The 23,296-nt window shown below is 44.2% G+C and overlaps 1 protein-coding gene across 2 annotated transcripts in view; it reads left to right on the plus strand.

Moving 5' to 3' along the window:
- Positions 1-426: 426 nt before the first annotated feature.
- The window catches only part of ddrgk1 (DDRGK domain containing 1), a 97,505-nt gene continuing 74,635 nt past the window's right edge, over positions 427-23,296 (plus strand). The window contains exon 1 of one of the 2 annotated variants that reach the window (XM_078223849.1): positions 427-551. In XM_078223849.1, the coding sequence (XP_078079975.1) occupies positions 464-551 (88 nt within the window). In that variant the 5' untranslated portion in view covers positions 427-463. The remainder of the gene's footprint in view (positions 552-23,296) is intronic. The other variant, XM_078223858.1, reaches the window with a different exon arrangement.

The raw sequence follows: 23,296 nt of genomic DNA on the forward strand, positions 1-23,296 counted from the left end.
AGTATTCTCATAAAATAAAAGCAAATTACTGTGGATGCTGGAATCTGAAACCAAAAGAGAAAATGCTGGAAAATCTCAGCAGGTCTGGCAGCATCTGGTCAGAAAAGAGCTGACCTTTGGAGTCCAGATGACTCTTTGTATTCTCAGTTTGGCCTCCCAGCCGAATGATGGCGCTGTGAGCGACTTTGGGGGGGAATCTCCCTGCACACGCCAGAACCACTGGATCAGAGGGGGTTTTTTATAATGAACCAAATCCTTGCGTGGGGAATAATCCATGCAAATGACAGGTGTAGCACAAGGTGTTCGCCTTCAATATACAAACAATGGAATGGTATTCTTAAAGTGATCTAAGAGGGTAAGGTTGAGGGATAAATAGATCTTTCCACAGTCCCCTCCCCCGTGGCCACCGGGAATGGCGCTGGCCGCTGACGACATTGGGGGGCGGAGCCAGGCTCACGTAACCATGGATCCCGTGCTGTACGTCCTGGCCGCTGCCATCCTGCTGATCCTCATCTTCTTCGCGTCGAAGTTAAGGCGACAGGTGCAGAAAGGTAGGAAGGAGGCGCACGGCCATTGTTGATAAGGAAAGGTGTTGGGTTGGAAATCGGAGCGATGAGCGGAGCTGGTGGCCATGGCCGGCGGCTTTGGTGCAGCCACCGGAAGTCCCGCCTCAGGGCACCTGATTGGTTAATTGAGGTCCTGTCGTTGACGTGGCGCCCGCTGAGTGGTCAGTCTGGCTGTCAATCACTCGGGTATGTCAGCCTCAGTTATTTGCACCAAGGGCTGAATGTTTTGCTCTAAATTTGGGATTTTGTTCTGACTTTGTTTTTTCTCAGTTGCCCAAGATTCCTCAGCACTGCTAGTTTTAGGGGATTTTCACAGTAACGTCATGGGCAAAACATGCCTGAATTAGCCAGCAAGCACATCCCAAGAACATAGTTAAAATAAAACCTATTATAAACACTCATTGAAAAACAGTAAGCCTACTTGTGACACTAACAAATAAACTTACACTTTGCTCATTTGATTTGATTTATTATTGTTACTTGTATTAGTATACAGTGAAAAGTATTGTTTCTTGCATGCAAAGTGCCTGATTTTTTCCAGTGTGTGTGTTCTGTTATTTAATCAAGTATGTGCTTTAGCGAAGAGGAAAGTCAAGAACTGAAACAGAAAATGCTGGAAAATCTCAGCCGGTCTGACAGCATCTGTGGAGTGAGAATATCAGCTCTATTCTCTCCACAGGTGCCTTCAGACCTGCTGAGATTTTCCAGCATTTTCTGTTTTTGTTTCAGATTCCAGCATCCGCAGTATTTTGCTTTTATCTTATATGAGTCAAGAATTGAGTCTGGTCCCCTTTTTCTGCTGTGGCTGTTTTCTTTATTAATTCCAAGAAAATTCCAATTTTTACTGTAACCATACGCTGTTGGCATGTTTCTTTTTCCAAGTCATGCTCTTCCAACCACCTTATTTCTACCGGTCAGGGGTAACGAGAGGCTGGTAGCCTAATTTGAGTCTTGGATTCCTCGGTGACCGGGTGGCTCACTGCTTTTCAATGAGTGTTTATAATAGGTTTTTTTTACTATTTGTTCTTGGGATGTGGGGCTTGCTGGCTAATTCAGACTGTTTTGCCCATCTCTGAAGTGCCCCTGAGAAAGTGGTGGTGAGCCACCTTCTTGAACCACTGGTGGTATGGGAACAACCACGATGCTGTCAGGGGGGGACTTCCAGTATTTTTAAAATGAGATTTATTATTGCCACATGTACTGCAATACAGTGAAAAGTATTGTTTCTTCCACCATACAGGCAAAACCTACTGTTTAAAGAGAACTTCAGTTTAAAAGTTCTTCACTACTGGGTTTGATGGTACACACATTGTAACTGATTCATGGGATTAGAAACTTAGTTCAGGGAAGGTTTACTAAACCAACACTAGGAATGGGCGGGTTGTCTTGTGAGGAAAGATTGGGTGAGGCTTGTGTCCGCTGGAGTTTAAGAGTAAGAGTTGACTTAGGGCATCAGAGGAATTGTGAATTTAGGTGGTAAGAGACAAGTGAGAGATGATGGAGTGAAGATGGTCAATGGGTCAGGAACAGGCTGATTCAGTGAGTCCACCAGGGCGATCCTGTTTGTGGATTTTGGGAAGGAGATAGTAGCGGGATTGAGGTCTACAAGGTTGGAAGTTGTGGAGGGAAGACCTCCAGAGGAGGTGAGGTCAGTGACAGTGCTGGAAACAATGGCTTGATGTTCGATGTTGGGGCATGGTCCAGTGGGAGGTAGGTGGAAGTGTGTGAGAGTTGGTGCTCAGTCTCTGCGAGGTAAGTATGCCAGACAACTGCACCACCCTTGTCGGCAGGTTTGGGAACAAAGTCATGGTTGAAATTGAGATTAGGGATCACTGTTTGAAAATAAAATGTCATCCATTTAAGGCGGAAATGAGGCAATTATTTTTCTGAGGGTCCTGAGTCTTTGGGACTTCCTGAAAGGACAGTGGAAGTAGAGCCTTTGAATATTTTCAATGCAGAGCTAGACTATTCATGATAAACAAAGAATTTTGGGGGTAGATGGGAGGTTAAAGTCATAGAATCATATAATCCCTACAGAGCAGAAAGAGGCCATTTGGCCCATCAGGTTTGCACCAACCACAATCCCTCCCAGGCCCTATTCCCGTAACCCCACATATTTACCCTGCTAATCCCCTTGTCACGAGGGTCAATTTAGCACAGCCAATCAAAACCTAATTTGCACGTCTTTGGAGTGTGGGAGGAAACCAGAGCACGTGGGAGGAAACCGGAGCACCCGGAAGAAACCTGCAGACATGGGGAGAATGTGCAAACTCCACGCAGACAATGACCCGAGACTGGAATTGAACCCAGGGCCCTGGTGCTGTGAGGCAGCAGTGCTAATCATTGTGCCAACGTGCTGTCCCTGTGCCACCGTGCTGCCCCAAATCAAATCAGCCATCACTTTATTGAATAGCAAAGGAGGCTCAAAGGGTCAAGTGCATCTAACTTATGTTCATAACTTAATGGGATTCCAAAATATAACAGAATTACATGATTTGACTTAATGAATGGTCTGGAGTCCTGCACTGACACTGACCGTGTGGTTTATGTGCCTCCATGTTCAATGCTGCCCTGGTAAGTCACTGTGGCATATTTTATCACATGAAAATTGTTGCATGATTGCATTGTGCTTTCTCTCCATAATGTATCTGTTGCTTGAATGCCCTTGAATCAGGGACATGCTGTGATGAGTTATTCCTGTCTGGATACACCAACAGTTGACCATGAACAGGACTGAAACTAAAGTGGTGGAGGTTGAATGAGGATTTTCAAATGATGAATCGAGGAACTTTTATTTTTTTTTAAAAAGTCCAATTTTCATTTGTGACTCTTGATTTTTTTTCCTGCTGTTAATTTAGTACAGGTTGTGCTTACTTTTATGCACTTTTAAAAATGGAACAGCGGAAATGTATTCATATGTTGTTGGGAGAATTCCAAATATTCTATCACATGGCATTTTGCCTATGACCTCGCCCTGATAAAATATCTCACTCTCTCAATTTCTGTTCTTGCCAGATTCGTGAGCTTGTCGACTTAATTTCTATACCCCATGATGTTTTTCCCAGCTCTCCTTGTATCTGAATTGAGTCCTCTGAAAGAGCTGCTCAGTTTAATCCCACACCCCAGCTTTTTTCTGTAAACCTGCAAATATGTCTACATTTTTAAAATGTGTTCTTTCACGGGACGTGGGCATCTCTGGCTAGGCCAGCATTGTTGCCCATTCCAAATTGCCCTTGACAAAATGGTGGTAGCCCCCCCCCCCCCCCCCCCCACCCCATCCTCATTTACAGCAACCTGGTTCCTTCTTGCCAGGAGCTGACAATTTCTTCGTACTATCAAAATCTTTCATGATTTTGAATATCACTAATGGTCTCCCTGTTACATTCTCTGCACTGAGAACAACAGGAGGCCTTGAGGCACAGTGGTAGCATCTCTACCTCTGGACCAGTAACTCCGACTTCAAGTTCAACACTAGGTCTTGTTGGCCGAGTAAGGAGCGTTCAACGCAATTCAACAGACTGGTGATCAGCTCTGGAATCCTTCCACCACTTCCTCCACTGTTCCCCAAAGGGTAAAAACTATTCGGGTGCGAAGATACACTTAATAAAAAACTGAGAACAATCCCAGCTTCTCCAGTCTCATCACATACCTGAGATCCTTCATCCCTGGGATCATCCTAGTGAACCTCCTCTGCACCCTCTTCAAGGCCTAATGTTCTTGCTAAATTGCTGTCCAGTATTGTGCACAGTACTACTGCTGAGGTCTAGTCAGCTATTTGCAAACAGACTTCCTTGCTTTTGTATTCAACATCCTGTATTCAACATCCTATTTACAAAGCTAAGGATTAAATATGCTTCTTTAATTGGCTAAGAGCTTTGTGAATATGTACCTCCAGGTCCCTCTGCTTTTGTGTCCACTCAACTAGTTCTATTTTGATTATCTTGCCTTTTCATTTGTTCCTCCTGAAATGCAGCACTTCATACTTAGCTGCACTAAGTTGCATCTGCCACTTGTCTGCCTATTTGATCTGTCTGCCTATGTCCCGAAACCTGCTACAAGAAAAAAATATTTGGATAGCTGGAAATCTAAAATAAAAAGCAGAAAATGTTGTAAATATTCTGCAGGTCTGGCAGCATCTGTGGTGAGAGAAACAGAGTTAACATTTCAATTCTATGATCTGTTTCTCTCCACAGATGCTGCCAGACCTGTGAGTATTTCCAGCACTTGCTCTTTTTTCCTGAAGCCTGCTGCTATCCTCATACTTTCTTGTCAAGTTTTATATCATCTGCAAACTTCAAAATTGTATTCTTACACCCAAGTCCAAGCCATTTATATGCGGTCCTTGTACTGACTGCTGGAAGTTAATTCTGCCCTCTAGTCAGAAACGTATAGATTCACCAGTACTCTCTGCCTTCTATCCCTTCGCTTTATTTTATTCATTTCTGGGACATGGGGTGTCACTGGCTGGCCAGCATTTATTGCCCATCTCTATATGCCTTTGCACTGAGTGGCTTTCTATGCCATTTCAGAGGGCAGTTGAGAATCAACCATCTTGCTGTGGCTCTGGAGTCGCATGTCCGCCAAGCTGGGTAAGGACGGCACATTTCCTTCCCTAAAGGACATTAGTGAACCAGATGGGCTTTTCTGACAATCGACAATGGATTCATGGTCATCAGTAGATTCTTAATTCCGGATATTTTTTATTGAATTCAAATACCACCATCTGCTGTGGCAGGATTCGAACCCAGGCCCCTAAAACGTTAATTGAGTTTCTGGATTAATAGTCTAGTGATAATACCACTCGGCCATCGCCTCCTCTGCTAATGACATACCCAAGTTAGCATCGCACCTTTCATTTCATGTATTTTGCTTTTCCAACTAAATCTGTTCATAAAAGTCCAAGACTTTAAACTTATTTTAAACTTAAATAAGGGCAATTATATAGAAATGAAAGCAGAGGTAGCTGAGGTGAACTGGGAAATGAGGTCAATAGAGATGCAGTGATAGACGTGTAAAGGGATATTTCTGAATACACAGAATAGGTGCATTCTATTGAGAATGAAAAATTCTAAGGGGTGAACCAACATTCGCGATTACCTAAAAATTAAAGATAACACCAAACTTTAAAAGAAAGCATATAATTGTGCAAAGACAGGTGGTAGGTCAGAAGATTGGACAGAATATAAAGAATAGCAAAGAATGACTCAGGAGGGAAAAATTAGAGTTTGAGAGAAAGATAGCTAGAAATAGAAAAATGGTCGTTAGAGTTTCTATAGATACGTACACTTAAAAAAAAAGTTAACAAAGTGAGCATTGGATGTGCTGGCCTTGGAAAGGGTCCAGAGGAGGTTCACAAGAATGATCCCTGGAATGAAGAGCTTGTCGTATGAGGAACGGTTGAGGACTCTGGGTCTGTGCTCGTTGAAGTTTGGAAGGATGAGGGGGGAATCTTATTGAAACTTGCAGGATACTGCGAGGCCTGGATAGAGTGGACCTGGAGAGGATGTTTCCACCAGTAGGAAAAACTAGAACCAGAGGGCACAACCTCAGACTGAAGAGACGATCCTTTAAAACAGAGGAGGAATTTCTTCAGCCAGAGAGTGGTGAATCTGTGGAACTCTTTGCCACAGAAGGCTGTGGAGGCCAGGTCATTGAGTATCTTTAAGACCGAGATAGATATGTTCTTGATTAATAAGGGGATCAGGGGTTATGGGGGAAAAGGCAGGAGAATGAGGATGAGAAAAATATCAACCATGATTGAGTGGCTGAACAGACTCGATGGGCCGAATGGCCTAATTCTACTCCTATGTCTTATGGTCCTCTGGGAAGTAATGATTGAAAATAAGGTGATGGCACATGAATTAAAAAGTATTTTGTATTGGCCTTCATTATAGAGGATACAAGTAACATCCCATAAATAGTTGTCAATCAGGAAATGGAAGTGAGGGAGGAACTCAGAAAAATGGCAATCACCGGGAAACAAACTGTAGGAGCTGTGGGCTAACAAATCCCTGGGTTCAGATGAACTTCAACATGGGGTCTTAAACGAAGTGACTAGTCAGATAGTTGTTGCAATGGTTTTGATTTTCCAAAATTCCCTGGATTTGGGAAAGGTGTCATTAGATTGGAAAATAGCAAACATCTCTCTTTTCAAAAAAGGAGGCGATGGAAAGCAGGAAACCACAGGCCAGCAAGTCATGCGCATGGGATGTGTGTTTCTCACAGTGCCAGCATTATTTCCCACTCGTAATTGACCTTGCGAAGGTGTTGGCGAGTCAACTTCTTGACTTGTGGCAGTACATGTGGTGTAGGAACACCCACAGTATTGTTAGGGAGTTCTGTGCTATTTAACTATTGACAGTGATGAAATGGCGATTATAGTTCCAAGACAGGATGTGTCACTTGGAGTGGAATGTGCCTGTGGTGGTGTTCCCATGCATCTGCTGCTCTTACCTTCTAGCTGGTAGAGGTTGTAAGTTTAGAAGGTGCTGTCAAAGGAGCCTTGGCAAGTTGCTGTAGCACATCTGATAAATGAAACACATGCTGCCACTGTATGTTGGAGGAAAGAGTGAATGTTTAAGGTTGAGAATGGGGTGCTAATCAAATGGGCTGCTATGTCCTGGATGGTGCCGAACTTCCACCCCTTAAGGCGATTGGAGAATATTTCATCACACTCCTGATTTGTGCCTTGTGGATGATGGACAGGCTTTGGGGAGTGAAGATGTGAGTGACTTGCTGTAGAATTTCCAACCTCTGACCTCCTTGTAGCCACATTAGGTGAAGTGCTTGGTAATACGGTATCAATAAGACAATAGTGTGGTGCGAGATGGGTCATTTATATTGAGCTTTCCCTCACCCGGTAAATTGTCTTTTGGGACACTTTTCCATATTACGATTACTTTAATTTTTTTTGGCCAGCATTGGGGAATAGCTAATCTTGGAAGGTTATTTCTTTTGAGTTTTGAAATGTGTGGGTTCTGAGTGTGGGTTCTGAGTGTGGGCACAAGACATTTTGTTGATCATTGCCCATTTGCAGGTTGTCACATTCCTCTGATTTCCATAGTTTTTTGCTACCGCTGTGACTGAAATCTTGCGCACATAAAGCAAGGGCAAGTGAAGTGAGATGCATGCTGATTGCTCACAACATTGACTGTGAGAGCTATGCACTCCCTCTGTGTCCAAAGTGTCAATACTTATTTTGTTTATACCATTTTAAATAGTTCTATTAATATATAAATGATTAATTATTTTCTATAACTCAGTATGAAATATACAGCATCTATTAAATGTATTTAATCTTATTCATGGCGTCATGGTTAGTGAACCAAACCTGATTTCAATCTTGCAGCCCCTGAGAAGAGGAGGTTCATAGAATTCCTACAGTGCAGAAGAGGCCATTCGACCCTTCAAGACTGCACTGACTCTCTGACAGAGCATCTTGCCCAGGCCCTCTCCCCACCCTATCCCTGTAAACCCACACATTTACCATGGCCAATTCACCTAACCTGCACACCTTTGGACCCAGGGAGGAAACCGGAGCACCCGGAGGAAACCCATGCAAACACCGGGAGAATGTGCAAACTCCACACAGACAGTCACCCAACGCCAGAATTGAACCCTGGTCCCTGGAGCTGTGAGGCAGCAGTGCTAGTCACTGTGCCACTCATGTAGCCCACGCACCAGCCTAGGTTGCCCATCACTGCATTAGACAGAAGCCCCTTTCTGCTCTTGGTGGATGTAAAAAAAAAATTCCATGATGCAATTTGGGAGAAGAGCAGCATCATTTTCCCCAGTGTCCTGGCCACTGTCTGCCACTCAATCAAGTTACAGAAACAGATTATTTAATCATAGAATGCCGACAGTGCAGAAGGAGGCCATTCAGTGCATCGAGTCTGCACCGACTCTGACAGAGTATCTTTCCCAGGACCTTTCTCCACCTATCCTTGCATGATCACATTGCTGTTTGTGGGAATTTGCTGTGTACAAATATGAGGTCACTGCAACAGTGACTGCATTCAGAAGCGTTTTGAAATTCAGATGATCATAGAAGGTGTGATAGAAATGCAATTCTTTTCTGTGTAATTTATTGCTGCGGGCCCAAACCCAATAGAATTGCACTGTGTCATCCCAAGCTCATTTCACACAGGTTTTAACAGCCAGGATAGAAATGCAGGTCCTCGCTCTGATCATCTGGGGCAATTTTCAAGCCTTGAAGAGGTTAATGTGCCAACTGGTCAATAAAACTTTTTTGAAATGGGTTGTCTATCCGGAAGGGGGCAACATGTCATTCAGATTAATGCCAACATCTTGGGTTCAGTTCTCGATTCAGCTGAGTTGGGGCCTGCCTCCTTGCCTTGCTCTGCCCTTGAGAATGGAAGACAATAGCAAACCATCACTCACAAAAATTGTCAAGAGAAATGGGATGTGGGCATTGCTGGCTGGCTGGCATTTATTGCCCATCCCTAATTGACCTTGAGAAAAGTAAATAAAAACAAATTACTGTCGATACTGGAATCTGAAACCAAAAGAGAAAATGCTGGAAAATCTCAGCAGGTCTGGCAGCATCTGTAAGGAGAGAAGAGCTGACGTTTCGAGTTCAGATGACCCTTTGTCAAAGTTTGAGAAAAGTAAAGTTTAATTATTAGTCACAAGTAGGCTTACATGAGCACTGCAATGAAGTTACTATGAAAATCCCCGAGTTGCCACACTGGCACCTGTTCAGGTACACTGAGGGAGAATTTAGCATGGCCAATCCACCTGACCAGCACACCTTTCAGATTGTGGGAGGAAACCGCAGCACCTGGAGGAAACCCACGCAGACATGGGGAGAACGGGCAAACGCCACACACACAGTGACCCAGGCCGGGAATCAAACCCGGGTCCCTGGTGCTGTGAGGCAGCAGTGCTCACCCACTGTGTCACCGTGCTGCCCCTGTGGTGATACTGAGCTGCCTTCTTGAGCTGCTATAATCCATGTGGTGCAAGTGCACCCACTGCGCTGTGAGGGAGGAGGTTCCAGGATTTTGACCCAGCGACAGTGAAGGAATGGCAATATAATTCCAAGTCAGGATGGGGAGTGGCTTGGGGGGGGGGGGGGGGGGGCGTTGTTCAGGTGGTGCTGTTCCCATGTGCCTGCTGCCCTTGTCCTTCTAGATGGTAGTGGGTGGGGGTTTGGAAGGTGCTGTGGGAGGAGCATTAGTGAATTCCTGCAGTGCATCTTGCCGCTGTGTGTTAGTGGTGGATGTTTGTGGATGGGATGCCAATCAAGCGGGCTGCTTTGTCCTGGATGGTGTCAAGCTTCTTGTGTCTTCTTGGAGCAGCACTCATTCAGAAAAGTGGAGGGTATTCCATCACACATTCCTGTGCCTTGTAGATGGACAGACTTTGATAAGTCAGGAGGTGAGTTATTCACCACAGGATTCCTGGCCTCTGACAGCTCTTGTAGCCATAGTATTTACATGGCTAGTCCAGTCAATTTCTGGTCAATGTTAACCCCCAGGATTTTGATAGTGGGGCATTCAGCAGTGTTAATGCCATTGAATGTCAATTCAACAAGAGATTCTCTCTTGTTGGAGAAGGTCACTGCCTGACGATTGTGTGACACAAATGTTATTTGCCAATTGCCAGCTCAAGTAAGAGGATTTAAAAAAAAAAGTATATATTTTTTCCTGAGTGCTTTGTATATTGCATTGAAACAATTATATAATTGTGCACAAAATCAACTGCAAATAAAATCAGATAATGCTAAAAGTGTACACGGTATTACATAGAACAATATGCTAACTAGATGTAACTATTCAGAGCTTAAAACAACTCATTTTCCTCAGTTAACAGTCTTGTGTATTCTGCTCTTTTTCAGTTTCATAATTATCGTGGTTTTTAAAAAATTCATTTATGGAAATATCCATTCAACCTACTGACCCTTGTCACAGCAACCAACCGTTCACTGTTCTTGGCTTTTATAAATTTGCCTCCTTGTGTTTAAGCCATATTCAACTAAAAATTACAGTAAAATGTAAAGATGTGCTCGCATTGAAAAATATGTGTTCAGAAAGCAACACTGGGTATTTGCTGCCTTTGCAGCGCTTATTACAGTCAGTGTTTTAGTCTGTGATGGTAATGGCTGTTAACAATAAAGCCGTTTAAATTCTTTTTACTGGGTTATGTAGGGATGAGGAAACAAGGTTCAGATGGCTCGATTGAGGGTTACAAGTTAGCAAGGAATGAGCTGAAAAAGGGGCTTAGGAGAGCTAGGAGGGGACATGAGAAGTCCTTGGCGGGTCGGATCAAGGAAAACCCCAAGGCTTTTTACTCTTATGTGAGGAATAAAAGAATGACCAGGGTGAGGTTAGGGCCGGTCAAGGACAGTAGTGGGAACTTGTGTATGGAGTCAGTAGAGATAGGCGAGGTGATGAATGAATACTTTTCTTCAGTGTTCACCAAGGAGAGGGGCCATGTTTTTGAGGAAGAGAAGGTGTTACAGGCTAATAGGCTGGAGGAAATAGATGTTCGGAGGGAGGATGTCCTGGCAGTTTTGAATAAACTGAAGGTCGATAAGTCCCCTGGGCCTGATGAAATGTATCCTAGGATTCTTTGGGAGGCAAGGGATGAGATTGCAGAGCCTTTGGCTTTGATCTTTGGGTCCTCACTGTCCACGGGGATGGTGCCAGAAGACTGGAGAATGGCGAATGTTGTTCCTCTGTTTAAGAAAGGGAATAGAAATGACCCTGGTAATTATAGACCGGTTAGTCTTACTTCGGTGGTTGGTAAATTGATGGAAAAGGTCCTTGGAGATGGGATTTACGACCATTTAGAAAGATGCAGATTAATCCGGGATAGTCAGCACGGATTCGTGAAGGGCAAGTTGTGCCTCACAAATTTGATAGAATTTTTTGAGGAGGTAACTAAGTGTGTTGATGAAGGTAGGGCAGTTGATGTCATATACATGGATTTTAGTAAGGCGTTTGATAAGGTCCCCCCCCATGGTCGGCTTATGATGAAAGTGAAGAGGTGTGGGATAGAGGGAAAGTTGGCCGATTGGATAGGTAACTGGCTGTCTGATCGAAGACAGAGGGTGGTGGTGGATGGAAAATTTTCGGATTGGAGGCAGGTTGCTAGCAGAGTGCCGCAGGGATCAGTGCTTGGTCCTCTGCTCTTTGTGATTTTTATTAATGACTTAGAGGAGGGGGCTGAAGGGTGGATCAGTAAATTTGCTGATGACACCAAGATTGGTGGAGTAGTGGATGAGGTGGAGGGCTGTTGTAGGCTGCAAAGAGACATAGATAGGATGCAAAGCTGGGCTGAAAAATGGCAAATGGAGTTTAACCCTGATAAATGTGAGGTGATTCATTTTGGTAGGACTAATTTAAATGTGGATTACAGGGTCAAAGGTAGGGTTCTGAAGACTGTGGAGGAACAGAGAGATCTTGGGGTTCATATCCACAGATCTCTAAAGGTTGCCACTCAAGTGGATAGAGCTGTGAAGAAGGCCTATAGTGTGTTAGCTTCTTTAACAGGGGGTTGGAGTTTAAGAGCCGTGGGGTTATGCTGCAACTGTACAGGACCTTGGTGAGACCACATTTGGAATATTGTGTGCAGTTCTGGTCACCTCACTATAAGAAGGATGTGGAAGCGCTGGAAAGAGTGCAGAGGAGATTTACCAGGATGCTGCCTGGTTTGGAGGGTAGGTCTTATGAGGAAAGGTTGAGGGAGCTAGGGCTGTTCTCTCTGGAGCGGAGAAGGCTGAGGGGAGACTTAATAGAGGTTTATAAAATGATGAAGGGGATAGATAGAGTGAACGTTCAAAGACTATTTCCTCGGGTGGATGGAGCTATTACAAGGGGGCATAACTATAGGGTTCGTGGTGGGAGATACAGGAAGGATATCAGAGGTAGGTTCTTTACGCAGAGAGTGGTTGGGGTGTGGAATGGACTGCCTGCAGTGATAGTGGAGTCAGACACTTTAGGAACATTTAAGTGGTTATTGGATAGGCACATGGAGCACACCAGGATGATAGGGAGTGGGATAGCTTGATCTTGGTTTCAGATAAAGCTCGGCACAACATCGTGGGCTGAAGGGCCTGTTCTGTGCTTGTACTGTTCTATGTTTTTTTAAAATCTGGAATTACCAGGTTCAACTATACTTAAGTTTATTAGTGTCACAGGTAGGCTTACATTAGCACTGCAATGAAGTTACTGTGACAATCCCCTAGTCGCCACACTCCGGCACCTGTTTGGGTACACTGAGGGAGAATTTAGCATGGCCAATCCACCTAACCAGCATGTCTTTCAGACTATGGGAGGAAACCCACACCGACACGGGGAGAACGTGCTGACTCCGCACAGACAGTGACCCAAACCGAGAATCGAACCCCGGGCCCCTGGCGCTGTGAGGCAGCAGCGCTAACCCCTATGTCACTGTGCCGCCTCTTACTTAAGCAGCAATATTTCAATTACTGGCCTGTTTCATTACATCAATTATCGTTACCATCCTATGCGTGGAAATGGTATTACTGACAATGCACCAAAATCCTGGTGGGCCTGTACCCTTTGCTCAAATTTAGGTGGTGACTCAAATATGCATTTCCAAGAAAGCCAGACAAATTTAACATCTGCATTAAGTGAAAAACATAAAAGGATTTATTTTTCCTTTTTCTCTTGAATTAACACCACTGCAAAATGGCTTGGTGATGGAGAAAGAACAAGTTTCCACTGCTGTTGTGGGAGAGCGCTAGTCATTCTCATAAATGGCACAATACAATCACCCTCCCCCAAACCAAGGAGTTGCACCATTTTTTCCCCCCTCATTTGTTTCAAAATGATTTTGGCTGTATTAATAGTTAGTCAGTCTCCTAGCTCAGCCTTTGAAGCATTTTTGCCTGTATATGACAGGCAGGTTACACTTAAATACTGGAATTTTAAAAAAGTTTAAAGTACTTGCATCCTGTAGAAAAGATCCGAAAGTTACTACAGGTAGTGTCTTCTGATCCACACGTTTTGTATGTGGTCTCTTCACCCAATTAATCTTTTACTAGGCTTGGATTTTGCTATTATAGAACAGGCAGGAAATATTGAAATACAGCACGCCCAGGGATTCAAGTACTTCCTGCAAAACCACATAATTTCTCTGGTGCGGCATCATTACAGTCAGTTACGACTGGTTATACTGAAACTGAAAACCTGTTTGGTAAAGAAAAGATCAAATAACTATTGGAAAGTCAGCCATTGCCCACAGAGATCCCCCATGTCTGTTGCTGCTTTCCTAAAGCATGCAACCTTTCAATATTGGGTGTTGCGACACTGAGTAATTTTTCATGAATATTGTAAATTCATAGAATCATGGAATCTACAGTGCAGAAGGAGGCCACTTGGCCCATCGAGCCTGCACTGACCACAATCCCACCCAGGTCCCATCCCTGCAATGCCACATATTTATCCCATTAATCCCCCTGACACAAAGAGGCAATTTATCATGGCCAATCAACCTAACCTGCACATCTTTGGACCGTGGGAGGAAACTGGAGCACCCGGAGGAAACCCACGCAGACACGGGGCAAACTCTACACAGACAGCCACCTGAGACCGGAATTGAACCCGGGTCCCTGGCGCTGTGAGGCCGCAGTGCTAACCAGTGTGCCACTGTGCTGCCCAATTACCACGTGAAACTGACAAAGGCAGTTGAAGAAGTGAAAAAGAAATCTAAGTGGGAGATGGTGGTGTAATGGTTTTGTTGCTGGATTAGTAATTTAGATACCCAGGGTAATGCTCTGGGGACCTGGGTTCAAATCCCACTTGGCAGGTGGTGGAATTTGTCAATTGTCATAAAAACCCGATGCCCTTTAGGGAAGGAGATGTACTATCCTCATCTGGCCTGGCCGACAAGTGATTCCAGACACACAGCAATGTGGTTGACTCTTAACTACTCTCTGAAATGGCCCCTCAGTTGTATCAAATGGCTAAAAAGTATCAATAAAACCGGACAGACCAACTGGAAACAAATGGCAAACTCAGCCCTATCAGCCCTCCAAAGTCTGAGACTTGTGCCAAAATTGGAAGAGCTGTTTTATAGATTAATCAAGAAAGAGCCTGCAGAGTCATATTCGTGGAATCATACTGTACACTGTGCCAGGCACCAAACGTGGTCAAGGAAACATCCTGCTGCGTACCATGTACCGCCCCTCAGCAGAAAAACATACCTGACCTGGGAACCTGATGAAGTGTATCCCAGGACATTGTGGGAGGCTAGGGAGGAAATTGCAGGTCCCCGAGCTAAGATATTTGAATCATCGATAGTCACAGGTAAGGTGCCTGAAGATTGGAGGGTGGCAAATGTTGTGCCTTTGTTTAAGAAGGAGTGCAGGGAAAAGCCTGGGAACCGCAGGCTGGTGAGCCTCACGTCTGTAGTGGGTAAGTTGTTAGAAGGTATTTTGAGAGACAGGATCTACAGGCATTTAGAGACGCAAGGACTGATTAGGGACAGTCAGCATGGCTTTGTGAGTGGAATATCATGTCTCACAAATTTGATTGAGCTTTATGAAGGGGTAAGTGTTGGGACCCCAGCTAAATGATTTAGATGAAGGAACCCACAAAGCTTGGTGGGAGGGTAAGCTGTGAGGAGGATGCAGATTCAGTGTGGTTTGGACAAGTTGAGCGAGTGTGCAAATGAATGGCAGGTGCAGTATAATTTGGATAAATGTGAGCTTATCCTCTTTGGTAGCAAAAACAGGAAGCCAGATTACTATCTGGCCATTAATTAGGAGAGGAGACCTCAGTGTCCTCATACACCAGTCACTGAAGGTAAGCATGCAGCTGCAGTAGGCAGTAGTTTTTAAGTTTTCAAGTTTAGGTGTCCAGATCACCAACAACCTGTCCTGGGCCCCCCACACTGACACTATAGTTAAGAAAGCCCACCAATGCCTCTACTTTCTCAGAAGACTAAGGAAATTTGGCATGTCAGCTTCTACTCTCACCAACTTTTACAGATGCACCATAGAAAGCATTCTTTCTGGTTGTATCACAGCTTGGTGTATGGCTCCTGCTTTGCCCAATACCGCAAGAAACTACAAAAGGGCGTGAATGTAGCCCAATCCATGACGCAAACCAGCCACCCATCCATTGACTCTGTCTACACTTCCTGCTGCCTCGGCAAAGCAGCCAGCATAAATAAGGACCCCACGTACCCTGGACATTCTCTCTTCCACCTTCTTCTGTCGAGAAAAAGATACTAAAGTCTGAGGTCATGTACCAATTGATTCAAGAACAGCTTCTTCCCTGCTGCTGTCAGACATTTGAATGGATCTACCTCGCATTAAGTTGATCTTTCTCTACACCCTAACTATGACTGTAACACTACATTCTGCACTCTCTCGTTTTCTTCTGTATGAATGGTATGTTTTGTCTGTATAGCGCGCAAGAAGCAATACTTTTCGCTGTATGCTAATAGATGTGACAATAAATCGAATCAGTAAAAAAGGCAGATGTTATGTTGGCCTTCATAGCGAGAGAGGAGCGGGAATGTCTTGATGCAATTATAAAGGGCCTTGGTGAGGCCACACCTGGAATATTGTGTGCAGTCCACATCTCCTTGATTACAGACACAGGATAGACTGTTTAGCACAGAGATGAGGAGACATTTCTTCACCTGGAGAGTAGTCAGCCTGTGGAATTGGCTACCACAGAAAGTAGTTGAGGCTAAAACATTGTACATTTTCAAGAAGTAGTTAGTTATAGCACTTGGGGCGAAGAGGGTCAAAGGATATGGAGGGTAGGCTATGAATTGGGTGATCAGCCATGAATGGCCTCCTCCCGCTCCTATCTTCTATATTTTTATTCACTCCCTCCACCACTGACACACACTGGCAGCAGCGTGTACCATCTACAAGATGCATTGCAGGAACTCACCAACGCTCCTAAGGCACCTCCTTCCAAGCCCACTATCATGTAGTAGGACAAGGGTGGCAGACACATGGAAACAGCACCACCTGAAGGTACCCTTCAAAGGCATTCACCATCCTGACTTGGAAATATATCAACGTTCCTTCACTGTAACTGAGTCAAAATCCTGGAACTCCCTCCCCAACAGCACTGTGGGTGCATCGGCACCACATGGATTGCAGTGATTCTAGAAAGTGGTTCACCACCACCTTCTCAAGGCCAATAAGGGATGGGCAATAAATGCTAGCTGAGCAAGCGGCTCCCACATCCCATGAAACACAGGTGTTCATAAACATGTTTTCTTTCTGTTTTTTCTCATTTTCAAACAGAGCATTCTGTTGACTGTTGTTTCACTTGGTTCTTATCTGCTGTGATGTTTGAGTATCAATTTCATTGCTGACTTTAGTCCTGGTTATTGCTACTGATTTAAAAAAAATCTCTCCCTTGTATTTAGTCTCCTGGATATTCTTGGGTTTTAAATCATAGAATCATAGAACCCTACAGTGCAGAAAGAGGCCATTTGGCCCATCGAGTCTGCACCGACCACAATCCCACCCAGGCCCTACCCCCATATCCTTACTGGAGCAGGAGGGAGCCCTACTGGATCCCTACTGGATCAACAGGAGCTTGGACTGAAATTGGGTGGAAGAAAATCCTGCTTGATAAAGAAAGTAACTAATAGGTTAAATACAGGGGAACCAATAGATGCTGTATACCTGGACTTCTAAAAAGCTTTCGATAAGGTGCCAAACAAAGATTCATAGAAACGTAGAAACATTGAAGATAGAAGCAGGGGGAGGCCATTTGGCCCTTCAATCCTGCTCTGCCATTCATCACGGTCATGGCTGATCGTCCAGCTCAATAGGCTAATCCTGATTTCTCCCCGTAACCTTTGGTCCCATTCTCCCCAAGTGCTATATATCTAGCCGCCTCTTGAATGCATTCAATGGGCAAGGTAAAGGCTTGTGGAGTTGGGAGTAAAATTTTAGCATGGATAGAAAACAGAGAATGGGGACAAATGGGATCTTCCAAATTGGTGGGCAGTGAATAGTGGAGTGCCACAAGGGTCAGTGCTGGGGCTTCAGCTATCTACAATCTATATTCATGACTTGGATGAAGCAACAGAGAGTAACGTATCCGGGTTTGATAATGCCAAACTAGGTGGGAAGGTATTACATGAGGAGGGTGCAGAGGGACTGCAAAGAGATCTGGAGAGATTAAGTGAATGGCAAATATATTATTTAGGGAGATGTAAAGTTAATCACTTTGGTCTTAATAATAGAAAAATATTTTTTTAAGAGGTGTGAAACTTGTAAGTGTTGATGTTCAAAGAGATGTGGGTTTGCTTGTACAAGGAACACAGCACGCAAATACAGCAAGCAATTATTGTAAGGGGATTGGGGCACAGAACAAAGAAGTCTTGCTACAGTTGTACAGGGTTTTTGGTGACCACATCTGGCAGCTTTTGTCTGCACATTTAAGAATATACTTGCCTTAGAGTTTCACTGAATTGGTCCCTGGGTGAGGGGGTTATCCAGTGATGAGAAGCTGAGTAAATTGGGCTTGTGACCTCCTGGAGTTTAGAAGAGGCAACCTTATTGAAACTAACAGAATTCTGGAAGGACTTAATAGGGCAGATGCTGAGAGATTTTTGTTTCTACTGGTCGGGGGAACCAAATACACTGGGGAAATGTTAGATAAAGGGTCAATCATTTCTGGTTGTGATGAGAATTTACTTCACTCATAAGGGTTGTGAATCTTTGGAATTCTCTACCCCAGAGGGTTCTGGATGCTTTGTCGTAGATGCATCTAACTTGGGATAGACAGATTTTTGGTGTTCTTGAATAAAGAGCATGAAGAGGGGGCCGGGAAATGGAGCCCAAGGTCAGCCATGATTCTGTTGAATGGCTGAGCAGGCTCAATGGACCATGAGGGCGACTTCTCCTATTTTGTGTGCTGTTTGAAGTTTTCATTTAAATATTAATGGGATATGGTTACAAGGAGTCTTTGTGAAGGATCCATTAGCTGATGTATGCATTTTAAAGTAAAAACAAAAAAGTGCTGGATAAACTCAGCAGGTCTGGTAACAACTGTGGAGATAGAAACAGATTTAATGTTTCAAGTTCAATATGACTCTTCTTTGGAACCAATGACTTGATCTTGATCTCCAGGACTAAGGTCATCTCTCTCTATTGTAACTGTCATCCTTAATTAACAGAGCTACCCCTCCACCTTGACCTAGCTTCTTGTCTTTCCTAAATGTCATGTACCCTTGAATATTCAAGCCCCCGACTTTGGCATCTTGCAGCCATGCCTCTAATGACTATCAGATCATAACATATGTATTTCTATTTGCACTGACAATTCATCTGTTTTGTTAGAAATGATGTGGAGATGCCGGCGTTGGACTGGGGTAAACACAGTAAGAAGTTTAACAACACCAGGTTAAAGTCCAACAGGTTTATTTGGTAGCAAAAGCCACACAAGCTTTCGGAGCTCCAAGCCCCTTCTTCAGGTGAGTGGGAATTCTGTTCACAAACAGAACTTATAAAGACACAAACTCAATTTACATGAATAATGGTTGGAATGCGAATACTTACAACTAATCAAGTCTTTAAGAAACAAAACAACGTGAGTGGAGAGAGCATCAATTTTTTTATTCTCTCCTCTCCCCTTTTTCTCTCTCGCTCTTCTCTCTTCCCCTCCCCCCTACTACCCCGTCAGATTGCTTATGGCAATGCTTAGCAAGTAATGTTATCAAATCTCTCATTTATCTAGGTTGGGAAAGGTATGTGGGGATCTGGGTGCACTGGAAAGAGGATCTCTGGTCTGGCAGAACAAGGATAGGATCTTTGATTCAGTCATACTTTGAGAGGATCCTGGGATTTAGCTTTGATGTAAGAGAGTCTCAGGATCTTGCAGCTAAGCAGACTGATCTCAGAAAAGTTGTTACTGGCAGAAGGGTCCTCGGATCTTGGAGCATTGGAGAGGTAGATCACAGTCTCCGAGCGGTAGGAGCGGTCCTGAGATCAGGGAGCATTGGAGGGGTAGGGAGATTGGGTGAGTGACAAGGATAATGTCTTAAGTGACCTGGGAGTGAGCTAGAATTCTGTAAGCACCAACCTGCAACCTAACATTGGAGTGGTGGATGAGGTCTAGGGAGAGGGACCAGAAGCCATGAAGGTTGCTGGGATACCACAAAGGTATCTGAGTCTGAGTCCAAAGATGTGCGGGTTAGGTTGATTGGCCAGGTTTAAAAAATTGCCCCTTAGAGTCCTGGAATGTGTAGGTTAGAGGGATTAGCGGGTAAGGTATGTGGGGGTGGGGCCTGGGTGGGATTGTGGTCGGTGCAGACTCGATGGGCCGAATGGCCTCCTTCTGCACCGTAGGGTTTCTATGATTTCTATGATTTCTATCAAGACAGGCTAAAAAGATGTGTATTGTCTCCAGACAAGACAGCCAGTGAAACTCTGTGGGGGTTACAAATAGTGTGACATGAACCCAATATCCCGGTTGAGGCCGTCCTCGTGTGTGTGATGAAGACGAACATCTCGCCAAGGCCATCCCCACACCCCCACTTCTTGCCTTCAAACAACCGCACAACCTCAAACAGACCATTGTCCGCAGCAAACTACCCAGCCTTCAGGAGAACAGTGACCATGACACCACACAACCCTGCCACAGCAACCTCTGCAAGACGTGCCGGATCATCGACACAGATGCCATCATCTCACGTGAGAACACCATCCACCAGGTACACGGTACATACTCTTGCAACTCGGCCAACGTTGTCTACCTGATACGCTGCAAGAAAGGATGTCCCGAGGCATGGTACATTGGGGAAACTATGCAGACGCTGCGACAACGGATGAATGAACACCGCTCGACAATCACCAGGCAAGACTGTTCTCTTCCTGTTGGGGAGCACTTCAGCGGTCACGGGCATTCGGCCTCTGATATTCGGGTAAGCGTTCTCCAAGGCGGCCTTCGCGACACACGACGGCGCAGAGTCGCTGAGCAGAAAGTGATAGCCAAGTTCCGCACACACGAGGACGGCCTCAACCGGGATATTGGGTTCATGTCACACTATTTGTAACCCCCACAGAGTTTCACTGGCTGTCTTGTCTGGAGACAATACACATCTTTTTAGCCTGTCTTGATGCTCTCTCCACTCACGTTGTTTTGTTTCTTAAAGACTTGATTAGTTGTAAGTATTTGCATTCCAACCATTATTCATGTAAATTGAGTTTGTGTCTTTATATGCTCTGTTTGTGAACAGAATTCCCACTCACCTGAAGAAGGGGCTTGGAGCTCCGAAAGCTTGTGTGGCTTTTGCTACCAAATAAACCTGTTGGACTTTAACCTGGTGTTGTTAAACTTCTTACTGTTGTTAGAAATGCCCAGTGCAGTCAGATAGAGTTCTTCGTTCTGTTTTTTTAAACTGCTTTTGTACCCTCATCTGCTGGTGCACTCTAAGGTTTGTACACTCTGTCCCTTCTGCAAGTTCTGATCATCATTTCGCTTATACCTACCATTCCGTCTAGCCTTGTCTTCTCTACTTAATTTATCACATCTTCGTAAACTTGATCCCACGTCTCCACTGTTCCAAGAACACCTTTCCCAGCACGGTTCAAGTGGTATAGTCTGATCAGCCAAATAAGTTGTGAAGAGGACATGAGGGGCCTTCAAAGGGATATAGAAACACAACAATTGACTGAAGATCATTTTGTGGGCATTGCCAAAATGAATCTGATCCTAGCCTCAATCAGAACCCTGCTGTGTGGGAATTGAAAAGAAAAGCCAAGGATGAAGGCATTGGAACAGGAAAAAAAAATTATAGCAAGATTGCAGGGGAACCCTGTCCCGATTAAATGGATACAAAAATTGGAGAGGTGATGGCCTAGTGGTTTTATCGCTAGACTATAAATCCAGATACTCAGCTAATGTTCTGGGGACCTGTGTTTGAATCCCTACACGGCAGATGGTGGAATTTGAATTCAATAAAAAATATCTGGAATTAAGATGACCGTGAAACCATTATCGATTGTCAGAAAAATCTATCTGGTTCACTAATGTCCTTTAGGGAAGGAAATCTGCTGTCCTTACCTGGTCTGGCCTACATGTGACTCCAGAGCCACAGCAATGTGGTTGATTCTCAGTTGCCCTCTGAGCAAGGGCAACTAGGGATGGGCAATAAATGCTGTCCAACCAGCGACGCCCAAGATCCACAATTGAATAATGGGCAACAATGTTTGAACAATTAGGATGTTATACCACTGCAGTGGTACATACTGGAGTTAAGAAAGTAGCCGGGGCAAGTAACTTTAGGAGGTGGTGGGTGAGAAAAGGGCTAAGTGGCCCTGGCAGCTTTTGGTGGAATTAGGAGAGATGGCTGAAGGCATGTTCAAAGGGATAGTTTTTGTGGAACCAAAGGTAAATACTAGAAAATGCAGGAAATACTCATCAGGCCAGGCATTATCTGTGGAGAGAGAAACAGTTGATGTATCCAATAGATTTTGAGGAGGAATTTGAAAGAAAGAAGATAAATAACAACACTTGTGTTGAGAGAAAGCATTCCAGAATGTGTGGCCAAGACTTTTGACATATTTTGTGACCAAATGGGGAGGTGGGGTGGGTGGGGAATTTGAGTTTGAAGAATGCAGAGTATGCAGTGGTCCAAGGTTAGGCCATGTAGGGACTTTTTTGATGAGAGCATAGCAGTTGCATTCAGGGCCTTGTGGAACAATAGTTAATAAGCGATTGGTGAGGTCATAGGAAAAAAAGTAGATTATTTCTCCCCTCGAATCGGTTCCGCCATTTGAGATGTGGCGACTTGTGACCTCCCTCTGTAACCAATCTTTACCTTGTTCTTTAATATAATGGCTCGTGGATCCTTTACAAATGGATTAGCGATCACAGATCCCCATCAAGCTAAATGATAATATTGTAAAACACTTGAAATGAAAGTGCCGCTTGTGCGGAGTGTTTTCTTAAGAGTAGGAAAGTATTATTAAATGATCTGTTTTCTCCAATGAGGACTATTTCACTGATGTGGAGACAGGCCAGACAAATCAGAAATAAAGGATAAGTGTGATTCCACTAACATTCTAGCACATTCTAGACCGAACTGTTTCTAATGTGGGTAAAGATTGGATATGTATACCATTTAGAGAAAATTAATACATCGGTTATATCCAATACAACAGCCATTGGTCAAATCAGTATTACCAGCAGTCTAACCACATTTGAGATATTTAACAGGCTGGAAGGAGATTACTAGTTTAATATTTTTAAGAAAACCTCTTCAGGCATCTGAATTTCCTTCCCTCCAATTTGATTGAAGTACTCCATTGCATGTGACAATCTTAGAAATGGTTGACAGAACTGTGCAGCTCTGTGTTATTTAATCAAGAAAGCAAGTTACAATATTGTAACAGTGTAGAAGATCTAAATAGGTCAGACTGACAGCTTTTCCACAGTTTCGGGAATAAAACCAGCAAGAGAAAATGGTGGAAGTACTCAGGTGGGGCAGTATTACAATAGCACTTGCTCATTGTGCTTTTCTAAATTAACACAGAAACTCCCTGAAGGAGGCCATTCGGCCCTTCAAGCCTGCTGTGCCATTGATCATGATCATGGCTGATTGTCCAACTCAATAGCCTAATCCAGTTTTGGCCCCATAACCTTTGATCTTGTTCGCCCCAAGTGCTACATGTAGCCGCCTCTTGAATACTTTCAATGTTTTGGCATCAACTACTTCCTGTGGTAATGAATTTTACAGACTCACCACTCTTTGGT

Source organism: Mustelus asterias, chromosome 1 (genome assembly GCF_964213995.1).
Source record: "Mustelus asterias chromosome 1, sMusAst1.hap1.1, whole genome shotgun sequence".
NCBI classification, from domain to species: Eukaryota; Metazoa; Chordata; class Chondrichthyes; order Carcharhiniformes; family Triakidae; genus Mustelus; species Mustelus asterias.